General features: G+C 30.0%; 1 protein-coding gene across 1 annotated transcript; it reads right to left on the reverse strand.

The window, feature by feature from the left end:
• Window positions 1–1,781: 1,781 nt before the first annotated feature.
• On the reverse strand, window positions 1,782–27,584 carry LOC111636073. The gene is made up of 5 exons (XM_023381233.1): window positions 27,459–27,584; window positions 27,127–27,366; window positions 24,030–24,140; window positions 7,806–7,931; window positions 1,782–2,134 (listed from the first exon to the last, which is right to left on the reverse strand). Exons 2-5 carry the CDS (start codon window positions 27,280–27,282, stop codon window positions 2,003–2,005), a joined length of 525 nt encoding a protein of 174 aa, XP_023237001.1. The 5' UTR covers window positions 27,283–27,366; window positions 27,459–27,584; the 3' UTR covers window positions 1,782–2,002.

The following is a 27,584-nucleotide window of genomic DNA, read 5'->3' on the forward strand; positions in this document are numbered from 1 at the left end:
GGAACAATTTCCTGTGGAACAACAGTACAATTTAAAGAAATTTTTAGCATCTTGTAGGCCTGTCTCTTGTCTCTGTATACACATGGCTATACGGTTGAGCATGAAAGCATATATGCTATCTTGCAACAGATCTGCCACAGACTTTGCAACTGCCACTCCAAAACCCATCACATTCCTAGGTGGCCAAAGCTGTTAACTCATCTAGTCCCAAAAATACTTAATGAACAACCAATCTGATGACTGGGAAGGCCAAGCAAGTATGGCAACATGACAGATTAATGTAAAATCCTAGCTATGATTGACCAAGTATTATCTTGCTTGAAAGTGGGTGTTTTCAGCCTTGCAATTAATGGCAATACAAGAGGGTACAGGATTTCCTAAACTTTATACTGTGTGCTGACAATATCTCTCACTACTACTATGGGTACTATCATATAAGATGGCTCCTTGGACCAGTATGCTAGCTATGGAGCAGTGAGCTACTCAACACTAAAAGGTGAGATTGAAGTGATCACAATTGCATCCATTTCCAAAGAGAACCAAGATTGTTTGGCTTTGATTAAACAAGAACTTAAGATTCATTACTAGATAATACTCTGCCAGTTTATAGCAGACTATACTTATCTGTCATAGTACCATTGAAAACAAAACTGATGATGTTAGTTGCTAATGGAAAGACTCAGAGGTTGCTGTGCATGTAAATTTGTCTATACTAGTCACCTACCAATAGTATGGGAAGAGACAATATTCTGTAGCAAGGCTTTCACCTGTTTCTGGTTAGTGGACATAGATGTCATTGCATTTATGCTTGTTTCATAATTAGATGATCAGCTGTCCCGGTAGTCTGTCTGACATGTTGACAGTCACTTTCTATCAGTCCAGAACAGTCCAGTTAGTAGATAATTCAGCAAAATGGTTTTCATACTTTTCTCAGTCTGATAACAGTCTTTCTCAAACTCAATCAGCTTGCATAAGGTCTTTAATTGTATTGTACAGGAATATCTAGTGTTTAAAGACCTCCAAAAAAACAGATACACAAAAATCCTAAAGACAGTGAGCCTCTGTTAGCCTTTTTATAGGATACTGGGATAACAATTATAAGGTATTCTGGTGGCATTACCTAGCAAGTAACTGCAATCATTTGCATATCTGTCTAAGACATAGATGTTAGACTAGCAAATAATTGAACAATTCTATCTGGGTGCATAAATTTTTTGTCAATGAATGTATAAATGTATATGCTTGAACTTAAGATTAATTGAAATGAAAACAAACCTATAAAACAGTGATTCCCAAACTTTTTCAAGCCACTACTCTCTTGGTTCCATAAACTTATACCCAATATCACTTTCTCTTGTGTGAGAAAGACAAATATTCTTAGAAAAACTTTTCTATGAACCTCACTCTTTGCCGTACATTGTTCTCCACATCTGGAAACCATTAAATGCAATGTTTCATCTTACCCATTTTAACAGAGAAAAGGGAAGGGTTGTCAGTCATCCCAACCTTACCTATGGTAACAATTCAGTACTCTGCCTCCAGTGCCCCATCACCCACTTGCTTCGCTCACTGCCTACAGGGGGGTAGCACTCACTTTGGGAATTACTGCTATAAAATATGTTAAAATGAATAATTTTAAAAACAGTACAATACTTTTCATACTTTTCAAAATTATTCATTTACAATTTTCTATTTTTGTAATATAAAAAAAATTTACAAAGTAAAAAGAAACTAAAGCTCTTAAATTCTAATAATATGCATCATGTTTTTTTGTTATGAATTTTGTTTGCTTGAAGATTGCCTTTTGAATGGAAGACAATAGATTGAGGTATTTCCTTATATCAGTATTGACATATAATTTTTGTTAAGACAATATATTTAAAGCTGTTATCATCATCGTGTATTATAATGCTTGATGATGAACCAAGTTAAAAATCATTGATAGTGATAATAGTTTAATATTTTTTTATTATATTTTATTTAATTTACACTGTAATAACAATTAATTTCGTGCCATTATTAAGTCAATATAAGAACAAGGTAAAAGATCATCTTTCCTCACTCCTAATTTTTCCATCAATGAAAATGCAACATTTTGTCCAAATTCTGTATTTTGTCCTTCTGAAAGCACTACCTAAAATTTTATAAATTTCAATTATAAATTTATTTTCTAATATCTGGAAAATAAAATAATCAATTACATAAATATAGGGTACTTCATAAAAATGTTAACACATGAGTTATAATTCATTTGCTTTCATTAAAAACATTAAATGTTTTGTTTTTTCAATTTCAAACAGTTTCTACTTATTTATCATCATGATCAATACACACTTGAAATCTTTTCCAGGCAATCCTAGAACCTAAAGACCTAATTTTTGTATTAAGGTTAATACATTTTCTTGAAGTATCCTATATAAAAGTGGTTACATATGATACATAGAACTTTCTAAATTATATTATTCTTTCTCTGTATGTAGCATTTTCATAACTTTTTATTCATTTTCTTCACTCATCTTGTAGAAATGTAAATGTTTTTAAAATTAAATTAATATAAAAACAACATTTTATATATAACTCCAGAAATATAAATAATAAAAAAATATGTAAATTTTAAATGTTTCTTAAACTAATTTTGAAATAAATTCAACTATGTATACATGTAAATTATATAAAATTTACTCTTGTATGATGTGTACAAATTTGAACTATATAATAAACTGTAGAGTTAAAATTAAAGTTTATATGCTGCCAAAAATGTTCCTAAAAGGACACAACATCCTTTACTCCAACAGACCTGTTTTTGTAAACTACTGTTGGAATTCAGAGACTTCAATCCTTCCTGCAGCTAAACCTTTGCTGATACTATTATTATATAAACTATAGGGTGTTTCACAATGTTTTGACAATTTCAAAGTTGAATAACTCACAAAATAATCACTAAAAAAGTTGTTACTTGTGTAAAAGTACATTTTACACAAAGTACAAAATTTATTCAATTTTACTTATAAAATACTACATCAGACAAATGAAAACCGTTTGCAGCTACACAAAACTTGAGTCGTTTCACCCAGCTTTTGAACACATTTTTTCATAACTGTTGGAGGAATTCTGGAAATTTCATCTCAAATTCATTCTCTTAATTGTTCCAAGTTTCTTGGCCAGTCAGAGTACACTCTCACCTTCAAATAACTCCATGGGTAAAAGTCTGGCAGGGTTAAATCAGGCAAGCGAGGTGGCCATTCGAAACGAGTGCATTTGGAAATTATGGATGTTCTCAAGAGTTCATACGGTCTTCCTGCAGCCAGTTGACTTTTGATTCAATGCACTGGCAGTTTCACGGAAGTTTTTTACCCAATTCAATATTGTTCCATGAGCAGGAACTGGATATCACGGCTGAATCTTAAAATGTTTACGAAATTCACGTTACATGCGCATGACAGATTCGATGACATGAAAATAGCACTCTACCGTGAATGCATGATGTTGCTTTAACCAGTATGCCATGATACTACATAGTAACCTATATGAGATGAAAGTTGACAGTCTGCACTACTAATAGAGGGTGCCACCATTGCTGTCTCTCGGTTTTAATGTGAGTTATTCAACTTTGAAATCGTCAAAACATTGTGAAACACCCTGTACAAGCACATCTATATACCTTTGTGAAAATTTATATAAAAATTGTATATTTATAACCAAAATTAAGGCAGAAATGTAGTTGAAAGAAGAATCAAAGTCTGTAGATTCCAACAATAGTCTATAAAGAGATAAAAGATATGTTGAAGTAAGGATTACTTTGTCATTTAGGAACTTTTTTGTCAATATGAAAAATTGTAGAAATAAAATTGAAGTTATTATACAATATTTAAATAACTTTTTGACAAAAGTCAAGTTTACAATTTTTAACTGTTTACTATTACATAATCTGAACTATATTTTTCAATAACAGAGCATTGTTTATACATCTCCCAGGAAACCACAGATAAAAAAAAACATGTTTAACTGAAAAGATACAGAAATTTAAGTCAAGATGTACCAGAAGATGGCAGAAATAATAGATTTTAATGATAAAATGCATTCACTTAATGAATATTTTAACATCTGCTTTTTATATTTTCATTATAAAACTAGCAATACCTTTTTATTGATCATCATTTATATATATATGTTACTGCTAGAGTTCGAAAGCTGTTAATGTGTACATTAACTAGCTAATCTGCAGATTAAGTTGGGTGATCCGTTAAAGCTGCGAAAATTATTCCATTTCTCAAATTACCTAGGTAATCTGCAGATTAACTAGGGTGATCCGTTAAAGCTGCGAAAATTATTCCATTTCTCAAATTACCTAGGTAATGTGCAGAGTATCTAGGTAATCTGCACATTACCTACTAGGCACTCGGTAAAGTGAAAATAATATTTTTGCTAGAACAACAGCAACATTTCTGTACGCTTAAATTAACATAATGTTATTTTTTTAATTTTTGATATCTAAAAAATCAGGTTAATACAATTAAACAATCAACATATTAATTGATAGAATCAATCATCAATTAAAAAACTAATACAAAAATCAAACGGTTTAAAATATTTTTACAATTAGAAAAATAAATTTGCAAAACATATGATAAAACTGTGCTTACTTATTAGTGAAATCTAAAGATTGGTGACACTTTGAATTACATAGCAATTGGTTTTTGCGACAAGCACACCTATTTGTGGTACATTTAGATTTGCAGTCATATCTTCCGAAACCCTGCCCAGTACCAAGGGATTGTTTTATTGCTGTTTGACAAAAATATTTCTACAGCAGGGACATCTTTCATTAAAAATCTCTCTTTGCAAACACTGCATTCAGATTTTGCATACAATTGTTTTAAAATACCCGTTGTAGTACCAAGTTTATAAAAGCCATCCTCTGTTTTACTAAGAACCACAGCTAAAACTGAGCATGCATCAGTTTTTGCTCTGTCTTCTTTGGGTACTTTAATTCTTACAGTGACACCTTCATCGACATTTGGTGCATTGAACTGCTAACATTTTCTTTGCTTGCCTTTCTAAACATTTCTTGGCTTCATCATGCTGTATTTTCTGATCCATATTCTTTTCACAGATGTTGCACAATACATTCTTACCATATCCTTCCTCTTTAGGATCTACTTCACCACAAACTATGTGAACAAACATATCACATGATTTACACTTGTGAGCACTTGATGCTGCTTTTGAGCAAACAATACAGACTATGTCTTGTATAGTGCTCTTTACAGTCTCTGTGCGAAACTGTGATGGCAATTCTGCTGTAACTCAGTGATGACTTCAACTTGCAGAGGTGATTCCTTGAAGGTGCAGGGTAACTGAACATTCCTCAATCAACAGTGTAGAAGGCAGTTTGGGATTACTATTGATAAATTCTTGTATTTCAATAGGTGATTCTGTAGAAGCAGGGGATAAAGGAATGTCATATTGAGTAAGATTTGACTGTTATCCGATAATCACAGTCTCTTGTGAATCTTCTAATTTTTCAAGGTCTTCTTCAGTATTTATCGAATGTAATACACTTTGTGGTATAATAGAAGAAGACAATCCCACTTTTGCGGGACAACTGAACATGGCTTCATATGGACTTCTTTTAACTGCAGAATGATAGGCACGATTCTTCATGAATTGTACAAATTGTACGCCCTCACTCCACTTGTTAGTTTGGCTATCAGTCATCCAAGTAGTTAGCATGTTTTCAATGTCTTGATTAGCTCGTTCTAAACTTCCTTGACTTTGGCTGTGTCTAGGTTTACCATTAACCGTTTTGATTTCTGGCCACAACTGTGTTACACATTCTAAGATTTTATTACAAAATTCACGTCCGTTATCAGAATGCAAAATACTTGGAGCGCTAAAAAGGAGAAAAATATCCAGCAAGTTATATGCTACTTCATTCACCCGTTTTGATGTGAGCGGCTTCAATACAACAAATTTTGTTAAGTGATCTTGGTATATGAGAAGAAACTTAAACTTTCCATCTGGTTGAGATTGGTAATCGATGAGATCCACCTGGCATCTGCTATTGAAATGCGATGAAATAATCGGCTTTACAACAAGCCCTTTTTTCGCACTTTTTTGTTTTTGTTGACAAGGTTCGCATAAATCCAAAAACATTTTTATTTGGGCTTGGGTTATGTTTTTATAAAATGTTTTTTTAATCACTTGATCATTCTGTCTCTTCCACCGTGGCCAATTGACAAATGAGTCGAATAAAATATGTTAAACAATTCTTCGTCATGAACAAATTTTTTCACACTTTCTAGCATATCTGACAACGGTTCAATAAGTTTTTAACAGCCAACACATCATACCTTGAATTATTCAATAATCTCGAGATGATTCTTTCTTCTTGGAAACTTTTATTCACTTTACATCTTTAATTATGGAATCATACTTTCATTTTGTCATTAAAACACTATTATATTTTGAATCTTCGCTAAAGAGGTTTGCGAAGAATCTTTTCTTTATTTTACTCACCAATTCGGTGCTTGCTTGCATACTAGGAGTTAAATTTATCTGCTTTAAAAAAATCCTGTCACAAATTCACACACTAACAAAGAGAAACGAATTTGAAAACAGAATTAGCTATGCAATGCACTGGCAGCCGACACAAATTATGAGAAATAAAAACAATTGGCGATGACAAGACGCTGGCGAAACCGAATTAAAAGTGGAGGGAGACAGGAAAGGAGTAGGGAAAGAAACTGAGAGAAACAATCTTTTGAACTTTAACGATTTGGAACCCGTTAATATGCAGATTACCTAGGTAAAATGCTGAAAACTCTTAATTCCGCATGTTCACGGATCATCTTAGTTAATCTGGAGATTAGCTAGGTAATGCACACATTAACGGCTTTCGAGGTTTAGCGGTAACATATATTTTTTTGAAAATATAGTGGTCAAGTTGAGTAGACAATCTATATACTTGATTAATTTAATTTAACAGCAATAAATTCTAAAGTAAGTTTTGTCTATTCAAGCTTCAAATATTACTGTTTAACAAATGGTGCACAATCTTCTACAAAGATTTTTTTTTAATTTAGAATATTCATTAACAACAATTAGGAATTCTATGTTAGAACTGTACATTGACAGTTCCTGAAATAAACTATGTTTTATTAAAGAAAAATTCTTTGTTTATAGTAACTTTTGTTGTTACAAGATATTACAAACATGTAGATTTCTACATTATGATTTCTTTACATCAATACTTTAATATTAATCATGATTCTCTGAGAAACAATATACTTGGTGCATTAATTTATGCCATTTGATTTTAGGAATGTGAAGAGAGAAGTTAAAGAATAAAAGAATGTATTCTAAAAATTCAGAGAAAATTTTCTAAAATTTACTATTGCAAAATGTATTATTTTCAGCAGAAAGAAAGAATAGTAAATAAAACTCAATAACAACTTTAGATGTATAAACAAAATATTTTACCTTTGAAAGGAGTAGAAATGTTTTGGGAACATTACAACATTAAACAATCTATAAATGATAAAAATATTTTAAACACTTCTTCAAATTCTAATTGGATGACTTAGCACATAAAATCTCACTAACTTCAAAACCTTTTCCACCAATTCTAAAAGTCAAACATTCGAAAGATGACAATTTTGACAACTGCTAAACTAATTCTGGAGATTAGTGAGATTTCATGTAAATGATAAAAATATATAAATAGTGCTCCACTGTACATTAAACTTATATGAGTAAGATGTAATTTTAAAATTACACTATTCTACTAAATATAAAATACATACTTCTAATTCTAAAAAAGAACCAAGATTTTCAACTTTATCCAAATGAACACGTGTATTGTCAATCAAGTATAATAATCTCTCTTTTTTCACAATTCCACGAAGTCCTAATGCTTGGCTTAGTACTTCCTATAGAACAAATAGAAATAATAGTTAGCTTATTATTATTGAAATATGTAAATTTTAAAAAAAGCAAAGAAATTAAAATTTGCAAAACTAAAATTAGATTAGATATATATAAACTAAAACAGATATATATTATAATTGCTGCTTTATGTTAGACTTACGTTGCAGCAATTAGACTTAATTACAACCAATCACCGTGGACAAATCACTGTAAGGAATTCGGATGCACAATTAACAAAAAAAGTGTAAAAATAATACGTAAAGAAAAAGACAGTTACCTACGAAAATTCAAAGAGCATTTTGAAATTGTTAATAAAAGCAAAACCATAAACTTAAATGATGGAATGGAGGTTGACAACGTGTGGAAGGAAATGGGAGGAGCTAAAGGGAAAGAAAACAAAAAGAGGGGAAAACGGTCTAAAAATGCCTTAGGGGACACAACATCAACACTGGGCAGATGTGGGTCTTAACTTAAAAACAGATTAGTTAACTATTGTATAAATATATCCAAATAACTATTGTTTGTAATTTACTGTAAAAACAAATGTAATAATTAAAATTTACCAATATATAGAAATGTAAAATAACCTGAAGAGGGGTGCAAGTGATACGAAAATATTGCACCCGAAATGCATAGTAAGTAAGAAAATAAAGAATACGAAGATAAGCTATTGTCTCTGATTAAACGCGGTCCAGGCAAAAAAACGGTGGTTATTTCTGAGAATTAACCCATGAAGTTTTCATCAATTTTTTGAGGAAATATTTTTGAAAAATTGATTTTAAAAGGAATATAAAATTCTTTTGTTATTCTGTAAGATGATATTAAATAATTATTTATAAGATTCTTTATTTAAATACTTGTCTATAGAGAAATTTGATAATCAGATATAGGTATACCTCGCCTTACGTGGGTAATTGGTTCCAGGAGAGGCGACGTAAGTCGAATTTACTTGTCTCCGAATCTACTTGTCATTAGGCTAAACCATAAATTACCATTCCCGGTTCTGTATTTTATTTATTAATGCATTTTTAATAATATATGGTTAATAAGGATCTATTTTAAGCTTACAAACAAATAAATTTTAGTTTTTAATATAGTACAGAAAAAAGTAATCTAAATTTACGAATGCATGTACTGTAAATACAGTACATACTTGTAAATGTATATATTTTAATATGATTTTATGTGCTTTAAACACTTTTCTAGTGATATTACGACTTCAATATTTGTGGCGGACAGACGTAAAGTCGAATAAAATGACTTAAACTTGATTTTTATTTTTCCATATACTTTTTTGACAAACGATGTATAATCGGGAACAATGTAACTTGAAACGATGTAAGTCGAGGTATACCTGTATTCAGTTTTTGATTTCAAATATAATTTCATTTATAATTTTCTGGATACAATTAAGCTAATTAAATTAATTAATTATCTGTCAGTCAAAATTTTCCAGTTATCATTTTCCATTTGTTAAAAATTTAATAATTAATAAATTTGAGTTAATTCAATTATTCCAAAAGCACATCAAAAATTAGCATATCAAAAAATATATTCCAGAAGCAGGATTCAAAACCACAACTAAACATGTCCATATTCTCAAGAAAAATTATAAACTTTAATATACCTAACCTTAAAAAAGAAAAAAATTCTTAAAAAGGACAATGATTATTTTCTAATACCAAAATTTAAAAATAAACAAGTTTCTCTTTGTTCTCTAATTGCAAAGTTGTTCATTTATAAATATACTCATAAAAAAATTTACATTAATAACTTACAATCAAAGAATAATCTAAATATAAAAATTACAAACCATCTACAATTACAGAAAACTTGTATAGTTAAACATCTTTAGAATTTATAATTTATTATCAAACAAATAAGCAACAGAAATAAAATATTCTATTTTCTAAAAATCTAGGATGAAACACATCTAAAATTATTACAAATCAAAGATTAAATACAAAAAATCTTAAGTCCTTCACACCAATAGGAACACAACTGGTAGAATTGACGTTTTAGATATAAAAATTTATTCAAAATACCTGCAATTTGTCACAATTTTGTCAATTATGCTAAGTGCTGATGGCACAGGATCAAATTCTTATCTGATTCTAATCAGAGGCTGGTCTGAACTGCATAATTGCAAGTTTTCACTGTTCAAATGAAAAATTGTTGTTTACTGTTATGATTCTTACAGAAAATCAACACTTATTCCTAAATCAGATTCAGTGATAAATGTTCTATCAAATGTGCAAAAAAAAAATCTTCAATTTTTAATTTCGTACACCAAGGCATGGTTTTTAAGACTATAATTGTAGGAAAACAGCAGCAATCCAATACAACACAATCAAAGTTTCAATTCACACTTTGTAAGCTTTGTTGCTTAGTCATTGTGACAGAATGGTACATATTCAAGATTTGGCACATTGGCTCCATTCTATTCTGGAAATATATAAGACACAAAAGCTTCTTTGATATGATAATGCAACAAAGCTTACAAAATGTAAATTAAAACTTTGATTATGTTGTATTAGATTATAATTGTAGGAAAACAGAAGCAGTCTTATAAGTCATATTTTGGAGTAACAAATTAAAAACTGAGGATATTTTTGCACCATTTGACAGAACATTTATTCCTAAATCAGATTCAATGATAAGTGTTTTTATCACTAAAATTAATTTAAAAGAAAATTTAATTCAAATTTTCTGTACAATTGCCAGTTTCCAGATTATATCAAGCTGTAATAAGGATATTATTTAGTTTTTCCTATATACAAGATATCAAAAAGCACATACTTTTGGAGAATAATGAGTGTCTCAAAATGAACAATTCAAATGGACCTTTAATGGAAAATCATGAAAAAAGATCTGATTGTATGGCTCCATTATGTAAGCACTGATTTAGTTCATGTAAAAAAACAGCTTATAACTGAAAAAAACTCATTTCTATCTGACTGTATTATGCAATTTTCATCTGAATAATTTCATCTGAATAATAAGAACAATTATAGCATTTCTATCATCAGAAAGAAAACAAACTGTGATTCATTGTTTACATTAAAAAAGTTGAGAATGTTGTATTTCATTAAAATAAAAGAATTCTGAAAACCAAACAAGAATAAGATTTTATTTTAAATAAAGATATTATTTGTTGGAGAGCAGTTTCAGTATTTCTACAATAATTCTTGTATATAACTGGTTGAAAAAACTAATTACTAAAACTTAAAATTTATTCGTTAATTGCTTCAACAAGAACTTTGAGAAAATTGATTTTGAGATAAATATATACACTGCTGGACAAAAAGTGAAGTTGCTTTATGAGTGTTACACTTTTTCTGTCTAATAGTGATTTTAAGTGTAGAAATAATTAATATTCATTTATTCAAGTTTTTTTCCCCTCAGCTTTTATTATTTTGAAGATCTCTGAAAAAATTTTCTTGTGATCACTAAAAATGTAATAATGAGTGGGAATTGACTCCTTACAAGAGTAAAATTTCAGTAATCTGACATATGTGGAAGTGGAGCAGTGTTGGATTAAGAAGATTGCCAGACCATTGGGAGTAAGATGAATTCAATGGTACATAAATGAGTTGATATTAATAATGCCGAAAGCATAAATTGGGCTACTCAACTCATCAAAACATCTAAGTACATTGATGTTACTAGTAGTCACTGTTTGAGTTGGTGGATTCCACTAAATTTATTAGGAAATTCAAATAGCTGTGGAAAATTTAATGGGAAGTACAGTACAGTATTTTTTATGGGAAATTTTGGGAGACATTTTTATATTTATACAGTATTGTGTTGTAAGATACTGTATCTTTTTTAGCAGCCTATGACAATAAAGTTAACAATCTCTAATAATGTGCCCAAGATAGAACCATCAAGCTTGGACTCAGCAGCATCCCACATTTCGTGAGAATTAAATTTGAACTAGTATGAAGCTTGAGTTAAAATTGAAAAATGGCTGAAAGTGTTTACATGTTAAAAATATACATTGAAGAAATGAAAATTGTCTTCTTAAAACTCTCATTTTCACCAGGAACAAAATTTTTCACCATAGAGATAATTTGTTTCTTCAATGTATAATTTTAATCAACCTACTTTAAGTTTTGGAATTGCCACCATAACTTATTAATGATGATTTTAAGATGACAATTTAAGTTTCACCAGTGTATTTTTTTTTTAAAGTGGGAAGCTTGTTTATGACTTGGCAACATGCTGGTAATACCTAAGAGTCAACTAGTGTTGGAGTACTCATTGTGTCGAAGTAGAAAATAGCCAGGATCTCAAATTTAGACATTCAATAGTTACATTTTACCATAGTTACATTTAGACATAAAATGTAAGAAATCATTTATATTACATTTTGTGAGAAAATGAAAATACTGTATATTATTAACATACATTCAAACCATAAGTCTCATTAAACTAAAACTAAACAATGAAAAATGATGAGATGACTGCTACGCCTATCCCTTGATTTATTTAAAAATTAGCTTTTTTTATAAAATAAATAATCTCATAAAATTTAGCAGTTTGATTATCATTTGAATGTATCATACTTCCATAATTCTAAGATTGTTTTTGACAAGAAAAAATGGGTAAAAAAAACCAACACACTTTATAAATCAATACCTTCTTATATTTGCAATCCAGAATAATTATCAGAAGTCATTGCAAGAAGACTACATAATGCATTGCACAAATAATAGATACTGTTGGTTATACTGATCAACAGGAACATCAGTTTAAATAACAAGCATTTCATATGACAAAATACAAATATAAACATCTTTAAGCCTGATAATTATATTAAAGCCAAATGATCCATCAGATTAGATATCTGCATTAATAGTTCTGGAAGCAAAGATCAAATGAAAATCAGGTAGTGTAACTGGCAATGCATCTGCACAGTAAGGAGAAGTTGCAGGTTAAAGCCTCACTCCAGGCCAATTTTCTTCTTTCAGAACCTTCTAAATTAATTAATAAATATTAATTTAATTTTAATCATTAAATTTAATAAGAGATGACACTTAGCACCTACTCTAAGCCAAATTACTTAGCATTTAATTATTAATAGTAGGCAATTAATAGCAGTAATATAGCTTGATCTAATCTGGCAATCATTTGGCTTTAAAAAGCAACATTAAAAGTTATTTTATATACAAAAGAACATAAAACTAGAGTTGCTGGATATTACGTTTCATGGCATTTGTATTGGTTTTCATATTAGTTATTATCTGAAAAACTTTAAAAAAATTTTAAATAATTCTGTTAACACTATAATTTTTTTTTAATATATATAATATAATTTTTTTAATATAAAAGAAATTTGTATATTATATTGTAACACTATAAATTTTTTAACAACACTATAGTTCCTCAATTCTGCACACAAGTGCAGAGAAGAATTACAATATTAAACATATAGTAGTCCCTCATTTAACAAATCATTCAATTAATAAGATATTATTTAGAATCTTATTTAGTATCAAGTAAATTATTTAGATTACTTATAAAGATGTTCAGTTTTGTTAATGAATACTGTTCTAGTTATTACAGACAGTCTTATGCAGGTTTATGTCCAGGTGATCACATTCAGCAAGAATGATTTAAGTTTAATGAAGTGTTTGAATCACAGAATCACCTTTGGATACTCCAAGCTAATTAATTTGCCATATATCTAAAGTACATATCTCAATCCGTCATATTGAAATAAAGTATATATACCTATCATGTAGTAAGCATTTTAAACAAAAGCTTTTTTATTTATGCAATTTAAAAACTAATGTTTTAAATATTACAGCATGAATAAAAGAAAAGATATTTTTGCAGCTTTGAACTGTAAAAATAATTTAAAGTGTAATTTATTATTTATTTATTTTTCCAGAAAAGACAAGTTACTGAATATATTTGTTTACTATTACAAATGTTTTAAGTTATTAATAGAGCTAGGACATCTAGACACAAAATTAGTTATAAAAATGATATGGTATGATTTTTATGAGTTCTAGTGTTTAGATCAAGGGTGGCCAACATGAGGCCCGCGGGCCGCATGCGGCCCGCCTGGAGTCGTGTTGCGGCCCGCGGAGCTTGGTCAAATGAACGTAAATGTTAACTTTATTGTACATATCACCAAATGAACATTAGAAGAGTTAAGAAGGTTTGGAAGAATTCTATGAAATGTATTTGGACAAGGATAAATATCCTGCGTTTTACAAACATGCTCTGTCGATGGTTTCGCTATTTAGAAACNGTCTAATAGTGATTTTAAGTGTAGAAATAATTAATATTCATTTATTCAAGTTTTTTTCCCCTCAGCTTTTATTATTTTGAAGATCTCTGAAAAAATTTTCTTGTGATCACTAAAAATGTAATAATGAGTGGGAATTGACTCCTTACAAGAGTAAAATTTCAGTAATCTGACATATGTGGAAGTGGAGCAGTGTTGGATTAAGAAGATTGCCAGACCATTGGGAGTAAGATGAATTCAATGGTACATAAATGAGTTGATATTAATAATGCCGAAAGCATAAATTGGGCTACTCAACTCATCAAAACATCTAAGTACATTGATGTTACTAGTAGTCACTGTTTGAGTTGGTGGATTCCACTAAATTTATTAGGAAATTCAAATAGCTGTGGAAAATTTAATGGGAAGTACAGTACAGTATTTTTTATGGGAAATTTTGGGAGACATTTTTATATTTATACAGTATTGTGTTGTAAGATACTGTATCTTTTTTAGCAGCCTATGACAATAAAGTTAACAATCTCTAATAATGTGCCCAAGATAGAACCATCAAGCTTGGACTCAGCAGCATCCCACATTTCATGAGAATTAAATTTGAACTAGTATGAAGCTTGAGTTAAAATTGAAAAATGGCTGAAAGTGTTTACATGTTAAAAATATACATTGAAGAAATGAAAATTGTCTTCTTAAAACTCTCATTTTCACCAGGAACAAAATTTTTCACCATAGAGATAATTTGTTTCTTCAATGTATAATTTTAATCAACCTACTTTAAGTTTTGGAATTGCCACCATAACTTATTAATGATGATTTTAAGATGACAATTTAAGTTTCACCAGTGTATTTTTTTTTTAAAGTGGGAAGCTTGTTTATGACTTGGCAACATGCTGGTAATACCTAAGAGTCAACTAGTGTTGGAGTACTCATTGTGTCGAAGTAGAAAATAGCCAGGATCTCAAATTTAGACATTCAATAGTTACATTTTACCATAGTTACATTTAGACATAAAATGTAAGAAATCATTTATATTACATTTTGTGAGAAAATGAAAATACTGTATATTATTAACATACATTCAAACCATAAGTCTCATTAAACTAAAACTAAACAATGAAAAATGATGAGATGACTGCTACGCCTATCCCTTGATTTATTTAAAAATTAGCTTTTTTTATAAAATAAATAATCTCATAAAATTTAGCAGTTTGATTATCATTTGAATGTATCATACTTCCATAATTCTAAGATTGTTTTTGACAAGAAAAAATGGGTAAAAAAAACCAACACACTTTATAAATCAATACCTTCTTATATTTGCAATCCAGAATAATTATCAGAAGTCATTGCAAGAAGACTACATAATGCATTGCACAAATAATAGATACTGTTGGTTATACTGATCAACAGGAACATCAGTTTAAATAACAAGCATTTCATATGACAAAATACAAATATAAACATCTTTAAGCCTGATAATTATATTAAAGCCAAATGATCCATCAGATTAGATATCTGCATTAATAGTTCTGGAAGCAAAGATCAAATGAAAATCAGGTAGTGTAACTGGCAATGCATCTGCACAGTAAGGAGAAGTTGCAGGTTAAAGCCTCACTCCAGGCCAATTTTCTTCTTTCAGAACCTTCTAAATTAATTAATAAATATTAATTTAATTTTAATCATTAAATTTAATAAGAGATGACACTTAGCACCTACTCTAAGCCAAATTACTTAGCATTTAATTATTAATAGTAGGCAATTAATAGCAGTAATATAGCTTGATCTAATCTGGCAATCATTTGGCTTTAAAAAGCAACATTAAAAGTTATTTTATATACAAAAGAACATAAAACTAGAGTTGCTGGATATTACGTTTCATGGCATTTGTATTGGTTTTCATATTAGTTATTATCTGAAAAACTTTAAAAAAATTTTAAATAATTCTGTTAACACTATAATTTTTTTTAATATATATAATATAATTTTTTTAATATAAAAGAAATTTGTATATTATATTGTAACACTATAAATTTTTTAACAACACTATAGTTCCTCAATTCTGCACACAAGTGCAGAGAAGAATTACAATATTAAACATATAGTAGTCCCTCATTTAACAAATCATTCAATTAATAAGATATTATTTAGAATCTTATTTAGTATCAAGTAAATTATTTAGATTACTTATAAAGATGTTCAGTTTTGTTAATGAATACTGTTCTAGTTATTACAGACAGTCTTATGCAGGTTTATGTCCAGGTGATCACATTCAGCAAGAATGATTTAAGTTTAATGAAGTGTTTGAATCACAGAATCACCTTTGGATACTCCAAGCTAATTAATTTGCCATATATCTAAAGTACATATCTCAATCCGTCATATTGAAATAAAGTATATATACCTATCATGTAGTAAGCATTTTAAACAAAAGCTTTTTTATTTATGCAATTTAAAAACTAATGTTTTAAATATTACAGCATGAATAAAAGAAAAGATATTTTTGCAGCTTTGAACTGTAAAAATAATTTAAAGTGTAATTTATTATTTATTTATTTTTCCAGAAAAGACAAGTTACTGAATATATTTGTTTACTATTACAAATGTTTTAAGTTATTAATAGAGCTAGGACATCTAGACACAAAATTAGTTATAAAAATGATATGGTATGATTTTTATGAGTTCTAGTGTTTAGATCAAGGGTGGCCAACATGAGGCCCGCGGGCCGCATGCGGCCCGCCTGGAGTCGTGTTGCGGCCCGCGGAGCTTGGTCAAATGAACGTAAATGTTAACTTTATTGTACATATCACCAAATGAACATTAGAAAAGTTAAGAAGGTTTGGAAGAATTCTATGAAATGTATTTGGACAAGGATAAATATCCTGCGTTTTACAAACATGCTCTGTCGATGGTTTCGCTATTTAGAAACACTTATGCGTGTGAACGACTTTTTAGTCGCATGAAGTACATCAAATCACAAGTGAGAACACGAATTACTGATGTTCATTTGGAAAACTGTTTGCGTGTAGCGACAACATTAGTCGAGATCAATTTTGATGCACTTAGTTCTGTAAAACAAAGTCAGATGTCTCATTTTTAAATATTTTTAAATTGTCTAATAAATATGTTTCTCGGTTATTGAATAAGTGATTCTCAATTATGTTTAATTTTCTTCAAAAAAATAAATATACCTATTTTTTTGTGTTTATTTACATTAAACCAGGGAAGTGTTTGACCACGATCTCACCTACTGGAAAGCAACGATGTGGTTGAAGCACGCTTGCTTGTTTATTTAAATTAACAAAAAAAATTAGGTGCGTGGCCCGGCAGGAAATATTGTTTCTGAAATTTGGCCCGCCTGCTAAAAAGGTTGGCCACCCCTGGTTTAGATGTTCTAGCTATAATCATTAGACATTAACATTTTGCAAATGAACTGGCAAAATTTTGCTCAATGTTCTGGTACTTGAACAGGAGATTAAGTGGACCAGGAAGAAAGTCTTTTGTTGAATTATGATAAATTTTTATATTTAAAACAACAAGATAATAGCAGATGGCATCATAACAAATTTATAATAGATAGCATCACAAACAATTTAACTTTTAGTAAAATTTAGTTATAATTGTGTGTGATGCCATATGTTATAAAAACTGGTTTTTAAATTAAAACTTTATATTATTAACTATTAGAAAAAGGCAAAAGCCTTACTACTTTTGGGAGTGAATTTTAAAAAAAACTTATGTCACAATTACTAAAATTTTCATCAAGTTTCAATTGAGATATGATATATGATCCTCTTTATCTCTCCATCTCTTTACCTTTAATTATCAAAATTTAATATCAATGTAAAACCATATATAGAAATAACCCTACCAAGTTTCAGAATTTTTGGTTTATCTAGTCTCAAGATATAATGCAAATATGAGGTCCATAATTTGGTGTTCAATGACCAATGACCAATACCTTCTTTGTCAGAAGAAAAAGTCTCTCTCCCTCAGGATGACACGAGAGGTGAAAAATCAAATGTGGTGTGAAACAGATGCTTAGTTAAGACTCAAGTGTTCATTTCAAGATACTATTTATTGAATAGGGGAAAATAAAAGAAGGGTTATAAAAAGCAAATTTTGTACAGTCCAGTCTTCCTTGAATTCAGAAGACTGATGTAGTGTCTTTTGTAATGTCCAAGACTTCCAACTATTACCAGCATGATAATAGTTGGAAGTCTTGGACATTACAAACCACTTGTTAGCTCCAGAGCTGCATCATTCAACAAATCAAGTTGAAGGCTACTCACCTCAAGGGGAACATGTTTAGAACTTGAACAGGAAGCTCAACAAGTCTTGTTATCACAAAAGAACAGTGGAAAATTTGCAGTACAGGATGAATGGAGGGCAAAAATCTTAGTAGGGAAAAAAATTACAAAGAGACAGAGCTTTGAGGAAGTTCAACAAAGAGTAGCTCTTGGAAAAAAAATGATAGTTTTGAAGAAAAAGGACTTCATGGCCTCGAGAGACAAATTTTTATCTATTCTGTCCTCCAATCACCAATTCTGATTGGTCTCTGTTCATCATCCTCATCCTAATTGCTGTGTTACCTGTTTCTAGATGTAACTTAACCAATTCAGGCTGTGGGGAAATTGTTCACTGATGTTTACTATGACACCAAATTCTGATCCAAACCAAAGATAGTTGATTCTAGGACCTGCATTGATTGTGTGTTTGTGTTGTGTTTATTTTAGAAAAATCTCTCTCCCCTATTCAAAAAAACATTTTAAAACTAATTTTAGTGAGGGTTTAAGACCATATCCAGAACCTCTCACAAAATAGATGGCAACATAAACTTTATAAAATTGTGTGTGTATTTTTTAAGCCTCCTGGAGTTCAAAACATCTAGAAATGCAAAAATACCCAAAGTAGTCAAAATTTTACCAGTTACTAGCTTTCCATATTATATTCTATAACAGCCAGAAAGTAATAGTCCAATTAGTAAATTTCTCCATACTGAACTAAAGAATGAGCTATTTCATGCAAAGAAAAGATTTTAAAAATTTCTGATTATCTGTACCATAATTGTATAATCTCAAATAGTATAATCACATTTTAATGGATCACTTAGGAAATCAAAAATCATATTGTTCCAAGAATCCATATATTATGAACAACTGATTTCTCACACACCCAGGAAAATATCTACTATTCAAAAAAAATTTCCATTTTTTAAACCCAGACATATAAGAAATATTTATACTTGAAATTATCCAGTCTCTTGAGATTTCTATCCTTTATTCTATATAAACATGTTACAAGATCATACATTATGACATATGTGTGTATGACAAAGCTATATAACACAGAAAAAGACCAAGTACAGTAAGTATGCTCATTTGCACTTGACTTCATGATTTGTTAAAAACTTGTCCATCTTTGTTTGTTTTTACGCTGCTTTTCTGTACATTGAGTATAGCAATCAGAAGTAGCTTCCCACCACTAATTAATGTGTTACAGGAGGGTGCTGACATGTGTGAGATTCCGAATTCGGATGTGTTTATATCATCTCATCATAATATCACATTGTAGTTCTACCTTCATTCCACGGTGTCATAAGATCACAGTACAGCTATACTTTTGTTTAATAACTGTCAACTTTTACAACTGGGAGCTAAACATCTGCTAAGTTCTCAGGCGTAATAACGACGCTTTCTCAGCACCTTTCGACCTAATAGCGCGATTTTAACAATTCAACATTAGACACGACAACAAAGTGAGTCAGTCGTCACCAGTTCCTCGTTCGGACCACTCCAGTTATCCCTGTGCCTCGCCTTTGGATATTTCTTTGCCCTTGGATATTTCTTCGCCTTTGGATATTTCTACGCCTAAGAACTGTGTCTTCTGTTTTCTGAGTCCGGAACTGTCTTCTTTTGGGATTTCATACAAGGTAAATATCGACACGCGAACTTCTGTAAACTCTCTCTCTCAAAACGGGAAGAAACGTAATATCTTAATATCTTAATATCTAAATACTATTATATACTAAAGCGAGCAATGTATCTAATAGCAGCCCTAATGTATATCCTATCGTTAACCATTAAACAGTTGTTACGTTAAAAAAGCGTCTGAGTAAATCACTTCCGGTGCGCTGTCTCTCCTTCTATCTCGACTCTGATCGCTCCGTTACGCGACCGCTCGCGTGACCTAAATAACGCGGCTTCCGTGTCCGCCGAGACGCGGTGGTGTCATCCTGACAGGGCACCAAAGAGGTGCCGACCCTTCGGTCACACATGCAACTGCAAAGTTAGCAATGTATGTTTTAAAATTCAGTATTTGGAAACACTTTTTGATGTGCCAAATCCATCTCCAATAAAAAATAACAAAAATATCCATTATATCAAATTTAAAAAAATATCCAACAATAAGAATATGCATGTCTCTTCTAAAAAAATAAAAATAAATTGTTGGCAGTATAAGATTAAAAGATTTAAAAACAAACTAAATATGCTTTAATGTAGTTATTTAAAAACAAATAATAAAATGCTTTTTTAATAACAACTGATATATTTAAATATTTCTGAATGCCTATTATCAAGTATTTTTTCTTAAAACAGAAAAAAAAATTGTTTTTCTCAACATGTTGGAAGAAAATCATCAACTTAGTCATAAATATACATTATATCAGGACTGTGATATAAAACTTAATCTTTAATAAAAAAAAAAAAATACGGTTAATGTTACCTATGGTTCCAAAATGGCCACGCTTCTGATGGTTTGTGGTCCAGACGGACTCCTCCTGGAGGAGAGCCACCAGCAGGCCACAGAGTGCCAAACGTCACTAGTTATTGATTCACGGTAGTTCTTGAACAAAATAAATAAAAATAAAAAGGAAACATCTACTAAAAATGTAGCTAATCTAAAAGAAACAAAATGAACCTAACTGAAGCGCCACCAGTTTGGAACCATAGGTAACATTAACCAAAATTACTTTTGCTAAAATGTAAGTAAAATTAAATGCTACAAATAAATTGTTAATCAGTGAACAGTTTATTAAATGTTTGAAGTTTATAGTAGTTTTATAGGATTATTCAAAAATAAAATTATGATTTTTTTAAGAAAAACTTACAAACTATCAAGTTTTTTTAACAAATGTCAAACACAATGCTTTAGAGCAGTGGTTCCCAATTAGTTTTTCCTGCGTACCACTCCAAGAAAGAGCTCAAACTTGTGTACCCCTTATAGCTGAAATTCATATTAATCCATACTAATATTATAAATTCGAAGGTAATTCTGTCTGTCTATTACCTTTTCACTAATAGACTCTGTGCATACAGCAAATGAACTGTTGCCTTGCCTATTAAAAATTTTAACGAGTAGCAAAAGACTATTTAATGCACTAAAAAACTTTGCCACTAGCATAAAAATCCTCGACTAAATTTATTGTGTTCGCCCACACCTACAAAGTATTTACTTTCTACACGAGTTTTATCGTAATTCTGTATACCTAGAATTGTACATGGGTTCTCTTTGTTTTTATAAGTTTTTGAAACACTATATTATTGTATGGTTACACAATTTGTGAATATATTCCTAAGCAAGGGCTTCTTATTTGTTAACTTTGTATTACAATCTCATATATTTTCAAGGTTAATTGATGTATATACTCCAAAAGTGTAAAACTACATTTTTGTAAAATCTATACTTGTATGAGTTTAAATTTGTAACCATAGTTTTTAATTTAGAATATAGCTTCTTTGTATCTGTTAAATTTATTACATTATTCATAGTGTATTGCTACAATAACTGAAAGCTCAACATTCGGCATGTAACTCTTCAGTGTAAATACTGTATTCAAATTTTGTATATACGTTTTCTTTGTAAATATTTTCTTTCATTGGTTGTAAATAAGTGTTGCGGTGACCATGGGGTTGCATCGAATATCTTAACTTTCATTCTGTCCTATCTCGCTTTATTTCATCTTCAACCTGAACTCTTCCTAAAACTTTTATTCTTCTTTCCTTTTCATGTTTCTTGGGCTATACCAAAGAGTGCGGCCAATAAACAATTCTCTATTGTCTGTTACCTTTTCATGTCTAAACTGCTGAACAGGTTTTAATAAAATTTGACACAGATATAGCTTACATGTTGGAGATGAACATAGGCTACATTTTACTGCAAGAAAATATCTTACTTCCACAAGAAAATTTGATATAATGCGGGCAAAGCTGTGGGTAGACAGCTAGTGATAAATAAAATAAGTTTTTTTTTACATTTATTACCTTTAAAATACAATTCTAATAATAATGAAAATAGCATAAGGTTATTTAATTTTAATGTGACAAATGTGCACAATTTTCTTTGCACAACTTTGTAAAATCTGGTTGCTTCATGGTCAGCTTNATTTGATAAGGCAGTACGCGTTGCTATCAGTGAAGAAACTATCGACCAATTAACAGGAAGAACCCGAGGGATGGTCCGAACTATAAACAATCCCAATGATAATAAGGAAGAAGCTAGTGCTATAAATCAAAATCAATTAGAAGCAACCTTAGAGAAAATCCAGGAACAATTAAAACAATTAGGAACTTCAGAACGTGGTCGAGGAATTCCGCGACGTAACCCCTCATCATTTTGGCGTCCTAGAAATTATCAAGAGTCACGACCACAATATCTATCTCGGGGAAGACTGGGCGACGACTCCCGAAACTCCCGAGGGTCCCGAGATTCAAATATGGGGAGAGCGAGGTTCGAGAATAGAGATCAACGAGAATCTATATATGCTCCTCGATATAACACGGGAAATGTATCTAATATACCTAGAGGCCGAGGAAATGCTCGAATGCGAACAAATCCATCTAACCGACCGGGATATGGGCGAATTAATAAAGTAAATTGGAGGAAATTTAGAAGGGATCCCTTCAGGGACCTGGCTGACCCCCTTCGTTACTCTCGAACCTATAGAGAAAATAATCGGGTTCGTTATCCGATCGTAACGGACACCCCTCCAGAGAGAAGGGAAGTACCTTTTCTATATCAACATCGAGGAAGAATTAAATCATTAAATCAAGATTCAGAACCGAGTTTATTCTGTAAAATTAACGGATATCCGGCTCAATTAGCGATCGACACCGGATCTAAAGTAACACTTTTATCTAAATCATTGGCTCAGAGAGTAGCTCAATTTGAAGGTAACAACAAACGGGGAAGGACACTGTTCCAAAGCGTTACAGGCCATGGAATAAAAACGTACGGAGCGGAAGAATTCCGGTTTGAGATAGGACCTTTATGTTTCTCATATTCTTGTTATATAGTAGATGATCAAATAACTAAACCTTGCGACGGACTTCTTGGGAGAGACATTATTACAGCAGAAGGGCTCATGATTTGTTTAGCAAGGGAAAAATTAATTCTCCCAGAAGGAGAGGAGATCGATTTTCGGAGAAATCCGAAAGCAACGAATTCGAGAATCTTAGCGCAAGTGGGTAGAAAACGAAACCGCAGAGGCACATATATCAATTCTAAACCCTGCATAGTTCCTAATCGATGTAAAATCAACAAACCGCCCAACCCTACTCNTTTTAATATTTTTGCATTTTTATGTTAAGATTATTGATTCTGAAATTTTATTAAAATTCTTTTAAATAAATATTTGAAATTAAAAGAAAATTAAAGCATTTTAATGGAATTTAAAAATAATTCTATAAGCGAGAACTAATTATTCCTATAGCTTACTAAAATAACGGATTCAATTAATAAGATTTCCTGTTAATAAGTGACTCTGAAATAAATTATTCTTGTTAATTGAAGAATCACTGTATAATATATATATAATATAAGCTTATAAATTTTATAAAATGCTTACTTTTAATCCATCAGCTTCTGCTTTATTTGCAAATGTTTGTTTCCAATAATTTGATAATTTTGGTTCTTCACTATTTGGTCTATCGTAAAAAACTAACATTGAAGATTTTCCCTAAAATTATAAATATAACTTTAGGAAAAAAAAGTAATAATCAAATTAATGAATATAAAATTTATTAAAAGTTAAAATATTTTAATTTTACCACAACTTTTGCAAAGTTAAAAATTATGTTAGAAACTAAAATATAAAACATTTAAAAAGTTTGTTTTTAAATAATCAGGTAAAAAAGTTTATAAATTTCTCAAAATTTTTAAATTTTATTTTCATTTAGTACAGGTTTGGTTTCAATTTTATTTTTAAAAAGTTTATAAGGATATTCCAGAATATAGTAATTTTATAACATAACATACCTGGTACTGTATTTGGAGTTAAATATTTCAATAATAAAAAAAAAAAACCAATTGAATTATCTGAGTAAATTATTATTTGTATTTAAATAACTTACTGTTATTTATAAAACTATTTATTTAATGGTAATTTTATTACGTATACAGGATGCCAACAAAGGAACAGTGAATACAGGAGTGTCTTTGTCTCCTATAAAGTGATTCACACTAATAGCTCAGAAAGAACTATCAAATTCATGTAAATGATACTTGCATTCATACATTATCAGGCATGGGCTATTCATTAGTGCATCAGTGAATTTCAAAAAGAGTAAAATTATTTCAGCTTCTATTGCTGATAGAACTATAGTTCCAATTGTAAAATTATAAAGCAAGTTGAAATTAGTACATTTCACATTTTATTCAATCAAGAAAAAAATAGAGATCACACCACTTAATCTCAAAAATTTAAGGGTTGTGTAAGTTTGGTTTTCTGTAGTGCTGGTAATTTTTCTGTAGTTTGTTCTGAGATGCACACCAGTAAAAGGATTATAGGTACATGCATTTTACAGTACTCCAGTGTAGAAATTCTACTATTTTTTGTTTCAATATCTTGCATAATCTAACTTTGGTCACATACATAAATTACTTTTAATTTAGATTTAAATGATATTTATTCCATCTACATTAGAATATTGTGTTTTATTTTAAAATTTTTGTTTGCCTGAAGATAATGAATATAAGTTTGTTGAAAGTGCTAGTGAAAATAAAAAACTGTTAACATAAAAACACTCTGAGTGTGACATTCTTTTATGTGATCTTTGGCAAGTTGTATTGTGTTTGGAACCTGGCTCCACAGAAGTTCATGCTAACAATTCCTGCAAAAAATAATTGAAGTTGGCTGTTGTTTTTAATAATATATATTTAGTCATGCAGATATTTCCTAAATTCTATTTGTTACTAAAGAATAAAATGATCATGAACAATGTGGTATGTTGATGTGGAATATGTTGTGGTCATTTTGTTTTTCAACAGTTCCAAGACAAATTTCACATCATAGCATTTTAAAAAATACTAAAACACAATGTGGCTCTTTATAAGCAGTCAATACATGAAATTTCTTACATTGGTTGTTTCTATATATATATATATAATTATTATAAACTTTAATTAGTTCTTAATTTTTCAAGAATATTGATTTAGAATGGCAATTCTATTCTATCATATACACAGCAAATATTATATTAACAGATTCTTGAGCTGCATTTAAGTTTAATTTTCAGCAATTTATCAATATTTATAACTCTTGAAAAAAAACTTTAAAATCTACTAATGTTACTAATGGTTTTGATTTATGAAAGCCATCTACAGCAATATAGAATATTCAAATATCAGATTGAAATTTTGACTCTTTCCATTGATCAGAACACAAAATAGAATTCCAACGTTTACCATATTAAAAAAAAAAAAAAAAATCACACCTTTAAAAAAAATCCAGCAATGAAATTTACTAAATAATAACATTTTTGATCAGCTTCACTGATCTTCTTCAGTTATGATAAAATAAAATGTGAAAAATAGAACGTAAATACTAAAATTTAAAAACGATAACAAGAATTCTAAAATAAATAAACGACAAAAATTGTAGTTGAGATATTGTTTTTTAAACTTTTGTATTCACTTTCTATTTTTCACATTCTATCATAACCAAAGAAGGTCAGTGAAGCCAATCGAAAACATTATTATTTAGTAAATTTCACTGCTGGATTTTTGAAGGTGTGATTTTTTGGAATCTATCTATCCAGTTCATACAAAATATATGGATTTACTGTATTTCTGCAACATGAAAGCATGCTCTTAATGACAAGGCAAAATTGGCACTATATTGTACAAAAACTAAAAAAACTTAATTTTAAAAAGTTTTTATAGTATTGGATGCATTTCTTTCTATCTTGGCTTTTTACTTTTAATAATGGGTACCACAGAGATGTCATTGGTATTAGTATAGTATAGTATGTATCCACATGAGAAAAATCTAATCCCTATAGTAGACTATATATCCATATTAGAATTTTTCATTTTGTTTAATAAAATTTTAATTTATACAAAAAAATTTTAATAGAATACAAAAAACATCAAATCAAAGGAAACTGACAAGCTATCTCAGCTAAAATATCATCGAATAGCAAGTCAGCAGGCATATTTTTTCACAAATACATTCCGTGCGGGAAATTCTCAGATGTACCATATACAAACCAATTTCATCTCAATACGGTCCCAGTAGGACTCAACTCGTCAAATAAATAAATAAATTTTAAAAAATAACCAAAGTTGAATCAGTTCTAGACCCCATTTTCACTGATTCTGAAATGTATCACTGGTTGGATTGTAAATGTTATGATCAGCCTATGTACAGCAACACAACAGAAATAAAACCAAGTCAGAAAAGATTATTATTTGAATAAATTGTTGAATTATTTCTTTTTAGAAAATTCAGCCCAATTTAGATATTCTCGATTGAAATTTGCTTGAAAATTAATATATGATTACTTTATTAAAGCCCCGTTTTAAGTATTTCTACTTTTATATATGTAAAACATAAATCAAAATTAGTTTAAAGTGAAAATTACGAATGTTTACATCACGTATTTAGCTCAACCGAAGCGTATAATATTTAAAAATGGCGCGCATTGCATCGTATTAATACTCACTTCTACTTGTCTAAATTTCATTCGTCCAATTGGTACATTAAAATACGTATCTTCCTGACGTAAAATTTCGCAATTATCGCCACATATTTTCTTGGTCGCTTTCAATACGCTTTCGTAATCGGATATTTTTGCTTTTATTTCGACGTTTGATAACATTTTCCCTTAATCAAACAAATCTACCTTAATGTGGAAGAAGAGGCGCTTTGCCTTACCGTGTACATAAATAGGATTGAAGTGTAGCTGTAAGGAAGATTAATATAATTTACATTTTCCAATGCTACGTTAATAATATAATATATAAAAAAATATGTGCTTAGTAGTTTTGTGTTTACGGTGCAAACAAAAAATAACCGCGGTTGACAAATATTCTTATTTTGAAAGTAGAGGTGGCGCTATGTGTTTTATAATACAGGAGTGAATCGTCACGATAATTGGCTGCAGCCGTCACATAATTTTGA

This window comes from Centruroides sculpturatus, unplaced genomic scaffold (assembly GCF_000671375.1).
Source record: "Centruroides sculpturatus isolate CEXI.00-Female unplaced genomic scaffold, Cexi_2.0 scaffold923, whole genome shotgun sequence".
Classification (NCBI taxonomy): Eukaryota; Metazoa; Arthropoda; class Arachnida; order Scorpiones; family Buthidae; genus Centruroides; species Centruroides sculpturatus.

Excerpts from the sequence above, each read along its gene's own strand:
- LOC111636073 (XM_023381233.1), bottom strand. The coding sequence starts at position 27,282 with ATGTTATCAAACGTCGAAATAAAAGCAAAAATATCCGATTACGAAAGC. Across the intron at positions 24,141-27,126 it reads TGAAATTTAGACAAGTAGAA|GGAAAATCTTCAATGTTAGT; the intron begins GTGAGTATTAAT and ends TTATAATTTTAG. Across the intron at positions 2,135-7,805 it reads GTTCTTTTTTAGAATTAGAA|GTAGTGCTTTCAGAAGGACA; the intron begins GTATGTATTTTA and ends ATAAAATTTTAG.